Genomic DNA, 15,453 nt, shown 5'->3' on the forward strand with positions numbered 1-15,453 from the left:
ATTTTATTATTTCCTCACACTCGCTCCCAAGCTTCCCCAGCCGCATCGCACAGAGCGGAGCCAGGGAGGGATGTCTGGCTGTGGTGAGGGGCTGGGACTGGTCCAGAGGGGAGCCCTGTTGCCACGGCCACACTGATGCCAGCTGCCCCATCCTGGCACTGGGGATGCGCCATCAGGCTGGGCAGCTGCAGGGGGCAGCATCTGGGCCCTGTTGATACCAGGACATGATTTGGGGCATCTTAGCCCAGCAGGTCCTAGTAGGACTCCCTGCCAGCTCTTCTCTGCATGGGGCCTGAGGCAGGCACTGGGCAACTCCCCCCTGCCTGTGTGCATGGCGAGGGCAGCAGTGCCTATGCCCCTGGCAGGGAGTGCTCACTCCTGGGGGCTGTGGCTGGCCGGGGGCTCCAGGCAGCAGCTCTCAGAAGAAAGCGCTGACGGACCCACCTGGGACACATGGCCAGAGAGCAGCAGTTTGGACACCAGCTTGGAGGGAAACTCAGCAGTAAGGTTGGTGCCCAGGTCCCCCCACCATGGGGTCACAGGACTGGTGGGGCCCATGAGGTCCTAGCACATCCAAGTCCCTGCCTGAGGCAGGATCAGCCCTGCCCAAACCAACCCGGACATGTCCTCGTTTCACCTCCTCCCAAGGCTACACGAGCCACCTTCAGAGGCCTGGGCTCCTGCAATACCCCAACACTACCTGTGTCTGTACCCACTGCTCCATCGATCCGATCAAAGGGATCGTGCACAGGGATCCTGGCCTCTCACAGCCCACCCTGTTGCACAGCTTCAAGGCATGTTGCCCAGAGACACCCGGAGCCCCCGCACCCACCCTAGGTAAAGCCAGGGGATGAGGCCTGGCTGTGTCCTGCTGCTGCCTGGGGTGGTAGGATGTGCTTGAGAGATCCAAGGCAGAGGACTGTGTCCCCTGCTGCAAAACCCTTACCTTACTGTCTACAACACCATACCACACCATAGCCATGTTGGCAGACCGGGCTGTGGGACAGCGGTAGCTCCATCCCATATGTCAGCCTATCTGCCTTGACACCCCTGTGAAGGCAGCCACACCAGCCACTGCTCCCCTACAGGGGACCAGACCTATGGGGATCAGGCCATGAGGGTGCATCCTGGGGAAGTAGGAAGGTCATGCGCAGAAGCACCAAGCCCCGCTGTACCTTGCAGGGTAGGCGGTAAACAGAAGCCCCGGGGGCCTGTGTGATAGCACAGTGTTAGGAGCAGCGCTGGTCCAGAAGACACTAACATTGGAGGAAAGGCTGTTGTCCAGGGCTGAGTTACCCTGGTGTGTTCGCTCCCATGGGCAGTTGCCCTCTGCTCCCTTATCCCAGCACAGAGAGCCTGGGGGTGACTATGGGAAGGAAGCCTAACCAGAGTAAAAGCTTGGGGTACGTTACCACAGATTAAACGCACTGTGTGTCTACACCCCTGGGGGCCAGAGCCTCCTTGCAAGTCCCCCTCCCTAATTTCTCATAGAGGTTTCCTCTGCGGGGGCTGCACAGGGGTGGGGGGAAGGATCAAAGCTAGCGGCTGCATGTGCATTTGTGCAGGGGAATCCTTTCTGCCCCAGCCTGGGCTACTGGGACAGCCATGGGGGTGGGGGCTGCTGTTTGGAGTGGGGATTAGCTGCCTGGGAACCAGCGCCCCGGGGCTGGGGGGTGTTTGTTGGGGCTGGCTCCCAGCTGCGCCCCCGGGGAGCCCTGCCACACACAACGAGGAGGCAAATATTTGTGCCCAGACTTCACAGCCCAGCGAGAACAGCCGCATTCCTGCCCCCAGCCACCTTAACCCCTTAGTACCCGGCTGGCTCCTGCCCCCCAACCCTGGGCCTGTGTCCTGGGCAGCCACAGCCCCATGCTCTGAGGGCTGGGCTGCCTGCTGGGCCACGGGCAGGGTGCTGGGCCTGGGGTGGTGGGATCACACATTGCTGTAGGGATACACGGATGCCACACCCCAGTGCACACTGGCTTGCAGATGCAGGCATGTACACGCCTCTCCGCAACCTCCCCCTGCACATACAGGCCTCCCAGCACACAAGCACAGGCACACACATCTCCCAGCCAAAACCCACGAAGTACACGGTCATGCACATGTGTGTACACGTGCTGCTGCTCCCTGCTCATATGCTCCTGCCACATGCGCTTTACCAGCTGGCATGAGCAGGGTCCTGCCCACAGCCCCATCTTCCTGGGCTGGGACCCTGTGTCCCATCCTGTGTCTGAGCATCCTTGAAACAGGCCTGACTGCATTCGAGTCTTCCAAGAGGACCCCTGTGTGCAGGGCCCGGAGGGGGTATGCAATGCCAGTGCTTGCTGCACCCCACCATCTGGGTACCACAGGACCAGGATGGCAGCACTTCCCTCCCTGGAGACAGCACCTGCTTCAGGGCTGAGCCTAGGCAGCCCAGGGCATGGGGGTGGCCAGCAGGGAGAGGCCCCATGGCTCTTGCCACTTGGCACTGGAGCTCGTAGCTGCTCAGGGGAGCTGTGGGTCCCTCCGCCAGCTCCATACCTGCACAAAAGGAAAGGTGAGGGCAGGAAGGCAGCGGGGCCCTGCCCTGGCTGTGGATGCCACCGTGCCCGGGCTGTGGCCTCCCTGGCAGGTGGGAGGGTCTCAAGGCCTTGGAGGCTGTGAGGTGGGGGTGGGAGGACTGGTGCCCCCCAGGGAGGAAGGCGAGGGGGGCCGAGGCAGCGTGAATGAGGTGCAGGCGGACGTGTTTGCTCCGGATGTGGTGTTTATTAGCCATTTGCAAATGCAAAGTGGGACCAGGAGGGAAGCGACAGCTCATCAGGGCAGGAGCTCAGAGGTCCACCCCCCACGCCCCAGAGCACCAGCAGCCCCAGGCCTGGAGCCCAAGGACCCTGGGAGTGCCCTTGAGGTGCCCATGGCCTGAGCTGCAGCAAATGTCTCCCACTGGCCACTTCCCACCTTGGACAGCAGCAGGAGAGTGATGGTGGTGAAGGAGGCTGGCACCAAGGCCCGTGCCACTCACATATGCACCTGGGTGGGGGGGCTCTGCTCATCCCTCGGACTTGGCATAGCCCCTGCCCTGAATCCCCCCTCCCTGCCCCTCCCAGCACAGCTGGCCCTGAGTATACACAGCTGTTTGCTCAGCAGCACCCCCACCCCACCCAGGGCATTTATGAGGGGCTTTATGGCCATGGGGCTTCAAAGGACCTGACCCCCCCCAGGGCCTGTTACCATCCTGGCCTGAATGGGGGGGCAGGATGTGGGTGGCCCCTTTCCTCCCAGAAGCCTGGAGGCGGGGCGGGGGCAGGGGGCCTGCCCTGCTGCACTGAGAAGGGCTCCCTCCCCCAGCCTGGCTTCAGTGCTACCATTCACACCTGGGCAAACGGGCTGCTAAGGGCCCCCCAGGAGGCCATTCTCAGCCACTTTGTCCCATGTGAGGAAGCAGGGGGGGGTCACTTCAGCACCTGGGCAGCTGCCACCCCCAGCCTCAGGGCATGACAGCCAGATGTGCCCGGGGGGAGGGGGAAGGGCACTGAGTGTCCTGGGGTTCACCCTGGCACTGCAGCCTGCCCCTGCGGCCCCACGGTGCAGGTGCCTGGGCTCTGCCCTGTGCTCTCAGCTGTGCCATGCAGGGGAAGAGGTCACAGTGGTGGCAGCACTGGCAGGGGCAGAGCCTATGGGCTCTCCTGGGCTGGGGGAAGCCAGTACCTGCTGCAGGAGCCATGCATGTCTCTCCACCCTGTAATCCCAGGTCAGGGCATGGAGAGCTACCTGCCTGGCCTTGCTCTGTGCAGATGCTGTGCTCCCTCCAGCTGGCTGCAGTGCCCAGGGCCTCTCATCCCATTACCCTGGGGCTAAGTGGCTGCTCCCAGCTTTGCACCCCCTGCCAGGACCTGGCATGCAAGGCTCCGGGGTGCGCGCATGGTGTGTGCTCAGGCCTATGCACATGGAGGGCAGCCCGGTGCCCCAGGGGGGCTGCAGGGAGGCAGGTGGTGTTGTCACCCCCTTATGCCCGCAACTGTGGGTCACCTGCCTGCCACGTGCTGCCCCCAGGCCCTGCACCGGGCCCTGCAGCCAGTGCCTAGAGTTGCATGCTGGGCTTGGCTCAATCCCAGGGGCACCCCCAGGCTGAAACATGGCCCAGGCAGGCCCTTGGGGAGCTCTAGCCATGGAAAGAGCCAGCCTGAGCTGTGGGGGCTGCAGTTTCAGGGCCACATAGTGCTGGCTCCCCATGGCGCTGCCCCCAGACTCCTTTCTGCAAGATGGATCCAGAGGGTCAGAGGGTTGCTGGGGCCCCTGGGGAATGGGAAGGCAATACCCAATGCAGTGGCGGGGAGAGGGGCTGGGAATCTCCCAGGCCGTGGGGTACACCTGGGGGGGAGCCCCCATCTGCCCATCCAGCTCCTCAGGCGAGCAGCACCCCTCCGTGCAGCTGCAGGCAGTGCAAAATGTCAGGGGAGGGCTAGGAGCCTGGCAGTCTGGTGCTGGGGCTGGGACCTGCCTCTCCCATCAGGGCAGCCCTGGGGCCCCCCAGCACCAGGATCTGGGCCCCCACCCCTGGTATTCCTCTGGCTCCAGCTTGGTGGGGGCCGGGGCTGTTGCTGGGCCTGGTACCTGGGAATGCCAACACCCCCAGGCCCTGCATTGCTGCTCCCCTGCCCATGCCAGGGTCCACTCCATGCCTGCTGCTTCTCACTGGATCCAAACCAGCTTCGCTGCCCTGATGCCAAAGGAGGTTGCAGCTGCAGCCCAGGGCATCAGTGCTGTGGGCAGCTCAGTGCCGGGAGCAGGCCCTGGGTTATGCCATCCCTGTTGGCAAAGCCCAGAGGCAGCTGTGTGGGCATGGGCACAGGGCACTGGTGACCACCTCCCAGTCTCTGGCAGAAGTGGGGTCAGGGTGGATGCCAGGCTCAGTGCCCACGCTGTGGGCACCGCACAGACAGAACTGGGCTGGGCTGCAGGGGCCACGGGGCTCCCAGCGGTGTCGGTGCTGGTGCCAGGCTGGAAAGGTGCAGCCCTGCACGTCCGCAGCAGGCGGAAGCCGCATGCATCGGCATTGGGCAAGGCCCGGAGCGTGGGCAGCCGGGGGAGGGAGGGTTTGGGGGATTGACCTTGGTGCCCTGCCTTGTGCCACAGGCCCTGACGCGCAGATTGAGGCACCCGCTGGGCTCTCCCCTGCTGCCTGCTCCACTGCCAAAGGCTGCAGGGTGCCCTGGAGCCCGGTGCAGCCCAGCCGCTGCCCAGGTGGGTGCCTGCGGGGCTGGCTGCTGTGGGGGCAGGGAGGGAGGCTGGGCCCGGGAGAGGAGACCTGTTTGCTTTTGCCTGCTCTGTCACCCATCCAGCCCCTGCCGGAAACCGCTGGCTGCCTGTTTGTGTGCGTACCTGCGTGTGCCCGTGTGTGTGTGTGCACAGCTCTGCAGGTCTGGGGCCCCATCTTCCCCCCCACCCAGGACCCCCAGAGCCCAGCTGGGTGCAGCTGCGGCTGTGCGTGGGCGCAGGGTGGCAGGTGTGTTTAGACTGAGCACGCACCGGGCCATGAAGCGTGCAGCCCTCTGCGTGCTGGGGGGCCTGTGTGTGGGGGGAAGGCGGTGGTAGCTCTGCCGAGGCCCTGGCGGCGTGGGTCTGGGGGCTTCACCAGCCACTGCATGTCAGGGGCATCAGCCAAGGGCTGGGGATGCCTGCGGTTGCCTCCTCCCACCCCCCTGCCTGGGCCTGCTCCTGCACCCTCCTGCCCCTGCCACCACACAGCAGGGGAGGGATGGAGCTGCTGGCCCCGTCCTGGGGGTGGGTGAGGGGGACCGTGTGTGTCTGGGTGCGTGTGTATATAACAGTGTGAGCATGCTGGAGGGTTGTGAGGGGTATGTGTGTGCACGTACGTGAGGGTGTGTGTGTGGGAGGATGCATCTCAGCATGTAGCTACAACCCTTCCCTGGGGGCTGGGACCTGCCCTGTGCGGTCCCTGGTGCTGGAAGCAGGGGCTGGGACGCTGGCTCACTGCACCATCTCCCCGCAGGCTGTTCCCAGGGCGGTCCCCAAGCCCTGACCCCATCTCCTGCGGGGTTTTCTGGCCTGAGCCACTCCAGACCTGCGTCAGGCCCAAGGTGCCGGGAGGCTCCCGGTTCACGAGGGCGGTGGGAGCACCGGGGTGCTTGGAGGCCCCAGCCTGTGCCGGGGAGCTGGTGCCTCTGGCATCCCACTGTGCGCACGCCCCCCGCACGGCGAGCCAGGGAGGAAGCGTCTGGAAGCAGGAAGCCGCTCGCGGGCCAGCACTCGTCCCTGCTCCTTGGAGAAGCACAACAGGAAGCGGTGCTGGGCCAGCCCGGGGCTCCGGCCGCCTGGACTCGGGGCCCCGCTGGGAGCCGTCCCCCATGGCCGCTGGCGAGGAGCAGGGGAGCAGCTGCAGGCCGCCAGGAGCAGGATGTGGCGCCCAGACGGCCCCTTAGCATGGAGCTGAACCGTGAGTGCCCCACGCCCAGGGTTGCTCCTGGAGTGGGGGTGGGAGGGCGGGCATGCTCTGGGGGCAGAGGAAACCAGGCTGGGGCCCTGCAGGCCACGCCACCAGGGCTCCCAGCCCTGCCCCTCCGGCACCTCCCAGCCTCGTCGTCCCGTGGCTCATTCGCATGAGGCAGCCACGTGCCCCGGCTGGCCAGGCTGGCACTCCACCCCTGCAGGCACGTGGGGCCTCTGCCTGCTGGCTAGGGGCATTTCTCACCCCTGCCCTCAGCTGGGTGAGAGGCAAAGGGGGTCGGGGTCGCCCGGCCATGGGTCTGGGACAGCCTAGTGCTGGGTCAGGGAGGCTGAGGGCAGAGGGACAGGGTAATGGGATAGGCAGGGCAAGCAGAGACAAGGGGAAAGGGCAGGGCTGCTGGGGGCAGAGGCGATAGGACCAGGCATCCAGGACCAGGAGGGGAGACCCAGGCGTGCCAGGACAAGGGAACATCCCAACTAGCATGCCGCATAGCACAGGAAGCCCCAGGCTCGTGGGTGCCCCAGCTCATGCCCGGCTAGGGAGCTGCTTTGACCCCTGCCCTGATGCCATCCTGCGGTTCTGGCCTGTGGCGCCCCGGCCTCCCTGTACGCGATGCTTCTCCCTGTGTGAAGCCCGGCAGGCCCCTGCTCCAGGGCCTGAGAGTGAAAGCAGCTGTAGTGCCGCCTGGACGTGCACACGCACACACACGTGGGCTTCTTATCGGGAGCGGGAGCCGCAGAGGAAGCCGCTCATCCTCCCCCAGCGCCGCCCGCTTCCTAGGGAGCAGGCCGGCAGGAAGCAGCCTGGGAAACCCCACCCCAGCTGGAGCCTAGCCCCATGGCGCCTGCCCCCCCCCCACATATCCGCAGCATCAATATGCCAGCCCCCAGCCCCCTGCTTTCGTCACCCACTGGGTGCCAGGCACCCCTGATGGCAGGGTGTCCTGCCCTCTGCCCTGCCACCTTTACACAGCTCCCAGCGTTGTGAGCAGCTGGATCCGACAGCTGAGGTGTTGTAGACCCCAGGGCCAGATCCTGCCCCACCTAAGCAGGTGCGTTGGAGGTCACCCTTTCTCCAGGGGCTTGGCTCTTAGGTGCCAGGGTTGAGGGAGACAGGACCTGGCCCTAGGCCTAGGGGGCTGGTAATGCTGCCCATGCCGCTGTACTGCCAGCTCTGCCTGGCTGGTCTTCTTTATGGAAGACCAGCCTGGCAGAGCTTTATGGTCTTCTGTATGGAAGACCCACCTCCACTCAGCAGGGCGGCTGTTCTGGGCTGTGGGGAGGGAGCAAGGCAGCAGGGGGCTAGGAAATGCTGGGAAACAGAGCTGCCTTGGAGCACCTGGATGGCTTGGGCTCCCACAGGCAGCTCCAGTGAGTGCAGCAGCCCCAGGTGCCCCCAGGTGTTTGTTGCCTGTCAGGGATCTGGTTAGCCTGGAGCCCAGGAAACCGGGAGCCCTGGAGCCAGGAGCAGGCGTGCAGAGCTCAGCACAGGACCCTGCAGGGGGAATGCCAAGGCCAGGTTTGTCCCATCTCCGTCACCACTCCCATGGCCTGGATACTACAGGCTCCTGCCCAGAGCAGGGCCAGCCCCTGCCCTGAGTGAACCCTGGGTTGCAGGGGGCAGAGTGGTAACTATCCGCCCTTCACTGAAAATCAACCCCACCTTCATGCACATGGAAACAAGCCCCAGCTCTGTGCTCAAGCACTCGCTCCCGAAGCTCCCCGGGTGCGGTGGTGGCAGACGTGGGTCAGCCGGTCACATTTGCACAATAAACAGCTTGGATTCAGCCACCACTGCAGCGCGACAAGTGCAGCGGCAGGAGGGGAAGCAAGAAGGTAGATGGGAGAAGGGCTGCCTTGCCCAGCCCGGGCCGGGCAGGAGGGAGAGATGCTGTAACAGACAGTGGCCAATACTAGATACTCCACTTCCCGCATTCAGATCTTTGTATCGGAGAAGAGATATTAATTAGGGGTTGGAATTTGTTCACCGTAACATAAATGATTAGAGACCGCAGTGAGCGAAGACCAAAAGAGCTCAGACCCTGGATTTGGATTCATGTATGTATATGAATAGTTTGACACAGTGACTCTCCAGTGTCAGGCGATATACATAAAAGCCAAGGGGCTGAATGACAGTGCACAAACATTTGCTGTAAACCTCAAGGGCTTGGTTTTTCTATCAGTCCAAAATGTCCAATTTTCCTCTGGCTAGACATACAGAACAATAGGATGCCTTGTATACTGTGTGAGGAAAACCTGACCTCGTAGAGGAAGGGCAGGAATGATTTGGGATGATAGAAGGGGTCATTATTAGGAGAGATGGGACCAAATTAAAAAACAGAAAAGAAAATGTGATGGAGCGGTTGTGTTAGGGTGATGGTCTGGGAAGAAGACCATGCTCAGAGCTAGCCAGGGTCATGGGGGGTCACCCCAGCTTTGGTGGGGCAGGACCAGACCCAATGCTCAGTCTGCAGGGATGGGAAGTGCCAGCCCCTTTGCCACCCACAGGCAGGCCATGCCAATAGCCATTCCTCCTGCAGCCCAGCGCAGTCTGCACCCAGCAGCACCCGGTTGGGGGTGCGTACGTGTGGCTATGCTGCAGGAGGAGGCAGGCAACTCTCACGCACGTGATGCAGCCAGCGTGGCTGGCACGGGCTGCGCCAGCCTGGGAGCTGCCTGGCACCACCGAGGCAGAGCAGCACATGTGATGCACAGCAGGGAGCGACCGGGACAGGGCTAGCAGCACACAGAGATCAGTGATGGGGGGCAGGGAACCCCACTCCTTGTAGGGGCCAGGGGAGCTCTGCCCCTGCCCAGATCTTTAGGAAATCCAGTGCGTGGCATCTTGCCTTTCTGGTCCCGCAGGCCTGCTGCTCCTCACAGCCTTCCTCCTGCATGTCCGGCTGTCCAGGATGAGCCCGACCCGCCTGGTCTGCGACAGCCGCCTTATCCACAAGTACATTGCTGAGGCCAAGGACATGGAGAGGAGAGCGGTGAGACCCAGCCCAGCCTGGGCTGAAGCTTTTCCCTGGCTGGGGCTCCTGTCCTGATCCCTGCAGCACCCCTCATGGCAGGGGTGGGGCGGGGTATCTGGGGGCTCTGCCACAGCCCCAGCCCCCGCCGCCCTTGCTGGGGACCCCCGGCACTGTGGTGAGGGAACAGGGCAGGGTGACCCCCCACCCTGCACAGCTCTTTCCACTCTGGGGCCAAGCCTCCAGTGGGGGCCTCATGCTCCCGCTCTCCCCACAGGGCCTGTGCCAGGAGCTGCTCCCGCTCCCCAAGCCCGTCCTGCTGCCCCTGGTGGACTTCAGCCTCCGCGAGTGGAAAGTCAAGACCGTGAGTGAGGTGGCAGGGGGTCGGCAGGGGCTGGCATCTGTGCCCCCACCATGTCAGGGACTGTGGGGCTGCCCCTACACATGCACGGAGCATGCCCCTGGCAGGGGAGGTGGGGAATGGATACCAGTACATATGGCGCTTGCTGAGGGATGTGCCCCCCCCAGCAGGGGGGACTACGTGGCCTTCGCGCACAGCCAACCATGGAGTTCCTGGTCCCTCACCAGGCCATCATGGAGCTTTGACCTGCCTCTACGGAGTAACCCCAGGCCTGGCGCACTGCGTCTGGGAAAGTGCCAGGACCCAAAGTATTGGGGGATTGTTCCCCAGCTCCCACCCACAAAAAAATGCAGCCCTTTCTGTAGGCAGAGCTCCCCCCACAACATTTCAGGCCCACCAGCGAGTCCAGCCCAGCCCAGTGAGGACCTACATGGAGAGCTGGCCAGATGGGCAAGGCTTGGACCCTCTGCTGCCTGCGGTACAGCCCCTCTTCCCAGCCCCACCAGCTCACCCATCCCTGTGCCTGCAGGCACTGAGGGTTGATGCAGCCCCCGCAGCTGGAGCTGCACCCTGGCTTCTCAGCGCCTGCCCTGAACAGTATTGCCTTCCCCAAGTGCTGGTTTGGCCACAGGCATGCCCAACCCTGGCTCCCAGCCCACTGGAGAGAGCAGGGCCCTTCTGGCAGATGCCCGAGCCTGGTCCTTGCAGTGCCGGGTTCACACGCTGCCCCCCTCTCCCCTGCAGAATGAGACCAAGCGGCAGGAGATCCTCTGTGACCTGGCGATGCTGGTAGATGCTGTGACGGCCGCACAGAGCCACGCGGGGCTGGAGTGTGCAGGTGTCCTGCTAGAGCAGCTCTACCACAAAACCAGCTCCTTCCACCTGCTGCTGCAGACTTTCAGCTGGCAGGTGAGCCCCACCCCCACCCCACCCCCGCTCAGGGGATGGCTCCAGGGTCACTGGACCCCGGGGTTTGCCCTGGGGCACCAGGAACTACTGATTGAGTCTCTGCTCTGTCTTGTGCCAGGTGAGCACTGGAAGCCCCAGCTGCGCACCACGGACCGTGGCCCAGAGCCACCCCAGCACCACATTCCTAGCATACCGGCAGCTGGTGCAGGGCAAGCTGAGGTTCCTGTTCCACGACCTGGCCCGGGAGTCATGTGCTGAGGGCAGCCCTGGCAAAGCCCCAGGACCCCCCAGCCCCTCAGCGGGCCGGTGAGAACATTGCATGCTGATGGTTAGATACCATGGGCAGAGCGGGGCCCTGCTCTCCAGGGCAGGGCAGGTGGAGGCCCTGTTGGAGATGGGGGCTGCTGCAGCCACACATTCGCACGGACGACAGGCAGCAGGTTCCTCTGGTGCGACAGCCTACTCCAGTGGTGGGTGGCCCAGTACCAAGGGGCAGGGCTGGAAGGAACCTGGCCCCAGGAGACAACTGGCTGGAAGACGTGGCTCTGCTTGGCTCAGGGCTCCTTCAGGATGCAGGGCAGTACATGCTTACAGCAGCTTGCTTCCCTGCCAGTACAGGGCCTGCAATGCAGGCACTGTGAGGCCCCATGGGCAAGGCCAAAGGACTTGATTTTCCCATGGGCACCAGGAGTGGCAGCAGGGTGTGCCCCCCCACCATGCCTTCATCCCAGTGCACAGCCAAAAGCCCTGCAGCCAGACTGGTCTGATGCAGCTGACCCAGCTCCTGTGCCTGCTGGTTTGCTGCTGCAGGGATCAGACAGCAGAGTGAAGAGCAGTGCCTGGGCCAGAAAGGACAGGTCCTAGGGTTTACTGGAGGCAGGGGAGTCAGGGTCTTTCTACTGTGAAAACCTTTTCCGATTAAAGAGCTATTTTTCTACCGTGCCTCCCCACCTACTTGCCAAGAGGTGATGGGCAGGGCAAATGGCTCTGCTCCTACACAGGATGGCTCCACCGGTTATGAGGACTTGTGAGAGAAGGGCCATCCCCAGGGCCTCAGCCCCCTTCCGTAGATCTTGCCCCCAGCCAGGAGCTGGGCTTCCCGGCTGAGAATGGACATTGGCTGATGATAGCCACCTGGCACCCCCCTGGGGCAGCAGCTGGAGCTGCAGGCAGGCAGGTGCTTTCCCAGGACAAGCCCCTACTCCCCATGTGTGGCTCACATCCCTGCCATAGGGGCTCCCAGGTCATGCCCAGGAGTGATCGAGGCCAGCAGGGCCTGGTTAAAGAGCAGCATAGGGCAGGGGCCCCTTGGGGTGGTGCAGCTGGGCTACCCCCTCCTCCTCTTTGGGCAGATGGTTTTCCCAACTCCCAGGATAACCCGCTCCCTGCCTGCAGCTCCTCCATCTCCCCCATTCTCCACACCCTGGCACTGAAGTTTTGGTGTCATTCATTCATCTTCCACCTGATGCCAAGGAACTCAAGGCTGCAGAGGGGAGGTTGTGCCTGGCCTGCACTCAGGCCGTAGCATTTCAGCTGAGGGGGCCTCATCTATGCAGCAAACCTTCCCAGAGGGCTTTGCTTTCAGCTGCTCCTTCACTGAAGTGCCCTGCTCACACTGAAATGAAAAGGCCAGGTCTACTCCGACATGGCCAGTTCTGTGGCCATTTCATGCCCCCTGAAACAGTGGACTGCTGCAGCTGGGGGCTGCAAATCCCATCCTTTCAGGAAGTGGGTGCCTTGGAAACCCTCCTGCTGTGACTGGGAAGCCCTGATGGAGGTAACAGCACAATTCCAGTCCACTCAGACAGAACTGAGCCTCCGGCCTGTTATAGTGAAGAGAGAGCAGTGATGTCTCCACCTGTGCACACAACATGGAAGCACCCGCCAGGGCCCACAGGTAGCCTAGAACCAGAGCTCGGAAAGGAGAATGCACTGGGCAAAACGGAGGGGTTGCTAATGATTTCACAGCTGATCATGTCAACAGGGACAGGAGCTGAACAGTGCATGGCCTGAGAGTCCCCAGCCCAGGGCTTGCAGGGGTTCAGTCCTTCATCAGGCCATGGCTATCATTCCCCAATGCGCTCTGTCCCATTGCTTACTTACTTCATACCTTGTGGAATTCTGTGGGAGGCAAAAGCCAGGACAAATCTGAAAAAACAGGTTTAATAGAGAACCAGAGGGGATAGGCTCAGGAGCTGCTGCCCTCCTCGCCAATACAGCACATGGCCTGCCTGAGTGGGTGGCATAGGCTGTACTGCAGCCTTCAGTGGAGCCAAGGGGCAAGGATGTAGCCTCCCAGCTGGCTGAGGAGAGCCAGGGGAGAGCATGTGCCATAGGCAAGTCCTCCAGTGACCGGCACCTGCAGGCAGGGACCTAGGAGTTCACCTGCGTGTGACCAGCCCCTACAAAGGGCAGTTCTTCAGAGACTGGGGCATGAGCTGAGGTTTCAGCCTGCTCGGCAGAGAAGCAGTCTCCTGGCCTGGATGGCAACCCAGCAGAGATGTGAGCAGTGCAGGCCTCAGACTGGAATGCATGGCAGGGTTCAGGCCCACGCAGATGAGGGGCGAAGGAGCCAAACTCCTGAGGCACGGATCAGAGAGGTTGCTGGCAAGTCCATGTCTGTCCAGACAGCCTGCGTCAGGCAGGGTCCCTGCTGCCTCCTGCAGACCCTCAGCTCTCACCCCTTAGAAGGCCAGTTTCTTCATGAGGAGGTACACCCTGGAGTCCACTTCGAAGCCATGCAGGTTGTTGGCATCTCCCTGGAGACGCATGAGCAGCCCTCCATAGGACACGTAGGCAGAGCTAGGGTGGAGGGGAAGGATGAGAGCAGGGTAGGAACTCGGGGGAGGCTGACCATAGCCCCAAGCTCTAGAAGCCTAGCTAAGAGGCAGCAGCACTGGCTCATCACGGGGCTGAGGGAGCTGGCTGCCAGGGCAGACTCCAGCCAGCCCCTCAGGGAAGCAGTCCCACACGAGACCAGCGTACTGGGCAGCTCAGCACAGACTGCTAGCAGAATCAGGTGTTCCTGCCCCCAAGCTGCCAATCTGGCGCCCAGACAGGACATGGACCACCCCCCACCCCTTGGCATCCAGGAAGGACCAAATTCCCAATGAACGACAGGGAAGCAGCACAGGGGAGACGCTTACAGTCGCGTGGCAGCCTCCGTAGATGTCTCGTCTCCCTCAATCCTGTACACCTTCCCATACATCACATACTCAAACTGGTCAGCCCTGTGAGAGCAAGACAGCAGGGCTGGAGGAATCGGCATGACCCTGGACCCAACCCTCCTGCCCAACACAAACCCCCTCCAGGCTAAACCCCTGCCAGCTAACACTGAACGCCCCCAGTCACCCTTCCACCCTCATGCAGCTGATCAGCGTTGCAGGCTGAAGTTGTCTGCCTCTTTTTTTCATTTGGTGACAGGCTCCCATCCAACACCACGGAGCTAGGGGATTTTTTTGGCTAATACGGATGGCCACTTATTAACCAGCCATGTGGGCCAACACCAATCTGATAGCCAATATACAGCCTGGCAACTTGGAGAGCAGCATCCGGCCTGTAAGCCTGGGGGGCAGGGAGGTGGGGGGTGGGCAGGCAGATCAAGGCCCACCACAGTGATGGAGGACGTGGGACTGGGGAAGGGGCAGGTGCTGCCTAGCCAGGGTGGTGAATGGGCCCCTGGGGTAGGTTACCTCTCCCAGGAGTACACACAGCAGAGGAGCTGCCTCCTCCCCAGACACAGCTCCACCCTGCAACTCACCTTGGGGGCCCATTCACTGCCCCGGCTGTGCAGCGCCTGCCCCGCCCCACGCCCTCCCTCACCGCGGGGGCCTCGATCTGCCCCCACACCCCTTCCCTCCCACAGACTCACCAGCCAGATGCTGCTCTCCACAGTGCCGGGCCACGCTCCTGGCCGAGCGCAGGCTGCAGCTGCTTGCATGCACGCGGCATTTAGTCGGTGACGTTATCGGCTACGCCGGCCAAAAAAAGCCGACCACCGATAACGTTAATCGCCCTTTTAAAATTGGTGCCGATCTGATACGCCACCGATGTATCTGCGCCCTCGACACAGAGCCCCGGCGAGGAGGGAGACCGAGAACAGGCGGGGACCCGCCGTAAATACACGAGGCAGAGGTTGAAACAAAGCCAGGATGCAGACACGGCCGCGCCCGCGCCCCTACCTGGAGGGCCGGTCGTCCGTGGGGTTGTACTCGCCGTCGTCCAGCGTCCCGTCCTCGTACAAGGTGCTGGCGATGACCAGGCGGAACTTGTCACCTGCAACCCGGGGGGCCGGCGCGGGGCGGGGGGCGCCGCGACACCCCGGTGCGGCCGCGCGCGGGCCTGGGGGGGGTGAACCCTTCCCCGCCCGGCCGGCCCTGCCACCTACCCAGGTCCACGGGGTAGATCTGGATGTTGACGTCCAGGATCAGGTCCATCTTGAAGGACTCGCTCTCGCAGTGCAGGCGGGACACTGCGGGCAGAGCGGGGGTCAGGGCCCGGGGGGGCGGGGCCTGGGATGAAAGGGGCGTGGCCTGGGTACAACAAGGGGGGGTGGGGGAGGCTGTCCCGGCCCTGCTTACCGCGGTCGAACTTCTTGCCCTCGGGGTCGATGTCCTTTACGTCGAAGATGTCCTCGAACAGGATCCCGGCCATAGCGGCAGCCCCGCTCCCCCGTGCCCGGCGCCCGCCGCGGCGCCACGAGCTGCTACTGCCGCTTCCGGCCGGCGCGCCGGAAGTGCCTCATCCGTGCGGGGCGGA

General features: G+C 63.2%; 2 protein-coding genes across 3 annotated transcripts; one reads left to right on the top strand and one right to left on the bottom strand.

Annotated features, from left to right (window-relative positions):
- Window positions 1-4,972: 4,972 nt before the first annotated feature.
- Window positions 4,973-11,613, top strand: THPO (thrombopoietin). 2 transcript variants are annotated; one of them, XM_025195933.1, is made up of 6 exons: window positions 4,973-5,229; window positions 5,999-6,442; window positions 9,319-9,446; window positions 9,703-9,789; window positions 10,531-10,695; window positions 10,814-11,613. In XM_025195933.1, the coding sequence occupies exons 1-6, from the start codon at window positions 5,031-5,033 to the stop codon at window positions 11,003-11,005; spliced, it is 1,215 nt and encodes a 404-aa protein (XP_025051718.1). In that variant the 5' UTR covers window positions 4,973-5,030; the 3' UTR covers window positions 11,006-11,613. The 2 variants fall into 2 exon arrangements, with proteins under 2 accessions (XP_025051718.1, XP_006017229.1); XM_006017167.3 differs by lacking the exon at window positions 4,973-5,229 and having other exon boundaries at window positions 5,929-6,442.
- Window positions 11,614-12,844: 1,231 nt separating this feature from the next.
- POLR2H (RNA polymerase II subunit H) lies at window positions 12,845-15,451 on the bottom strand. The gene is made up of 5 exons (XM_006017120.3): window positions 15,276-15,451; window positions 15,083-15,166; window positions 14,877-14,970; window positions 13,842-13,925; window positions 12,845-13,497 (listed from the first exon to the last, which is right to left on the bottom strand). The coding sequence occupies exons 1-5, from the start codon at window positions 15,346-15,348 to the stop codon at window positions 13,380-13,382; spliced, it is 453 nt and encodes a 150-aa protein (XP_006017182.1). The 5' UTR covers window positions 15,349-15,451; the 3' UTR covers window positions 12,845-13,379.
- Between the last annotated feature and the right edge of the window lie 2 nt (window positions 15,452-15,453).

The sequence above is a fragment of the Alligator sinensis genome, unplaced genomic scaffold, assembly GCF_000455745.1.
Source record: "Alligator sinensis unplaced genomic scaffold, ASM45574v1 scaffold301_2, whole genome shotgun sequence".
In the NCBI taxonomy this organism is placed as follows: Eukaryota; Metazoa; Chordata; order Crocodylia; family Alligatoridae; genus Alligator; species Alligator sinensis.

Excerpts from the sequence above, each read along its gene's own strand:
- THPO (XM_025195933.1), top strand. The coding sequence starts at position 5,031 with ATGCATCGGCATTGGGCAAGGCCCGGAGCGTGGGCAGCCGGGGGAGGG. Across the intron at positions 5,230-5,998 it reads GCAGCCCAGCCGCTGCCCAG|GCTGTTCCCAGGGCGGTCCC; the intron begins GTGGGTGCCTGC and ends ATCTCCCCGCAG. Across the intron at positions 6,443-9,318 it reads CCTTAGCATGGAGCTGAACC|GCCTGCTGCTCCTCACAGCC; the intron begins GTGAGTGCCCCA and ends CTGGTCCCGCAG.
- POLR2H (XM_006017120.3), bottom strand. The coding sequence starts at position 15,348 with ATGGCCGGGATCCTGTTCGAGGACATCTTCGACGTAAAGGACATCGAC. Across the intron at positions 15,167-15,275 it reads GGGCAAGAAGTTCGACCGCG|TGTCCCGCCTGCACTGCGAG; the intron begins GTAAGCAGGGCC and ends CTCTGCCCGCAG. Across the intron at positions 14,971-15,082 it reads GATCTACCCCGTGGACCTGG|GTGACAAGTTCCGCCTGGTC; the intron begins GTAGGTGGCAGG and ends CCCGGGTTGCAG.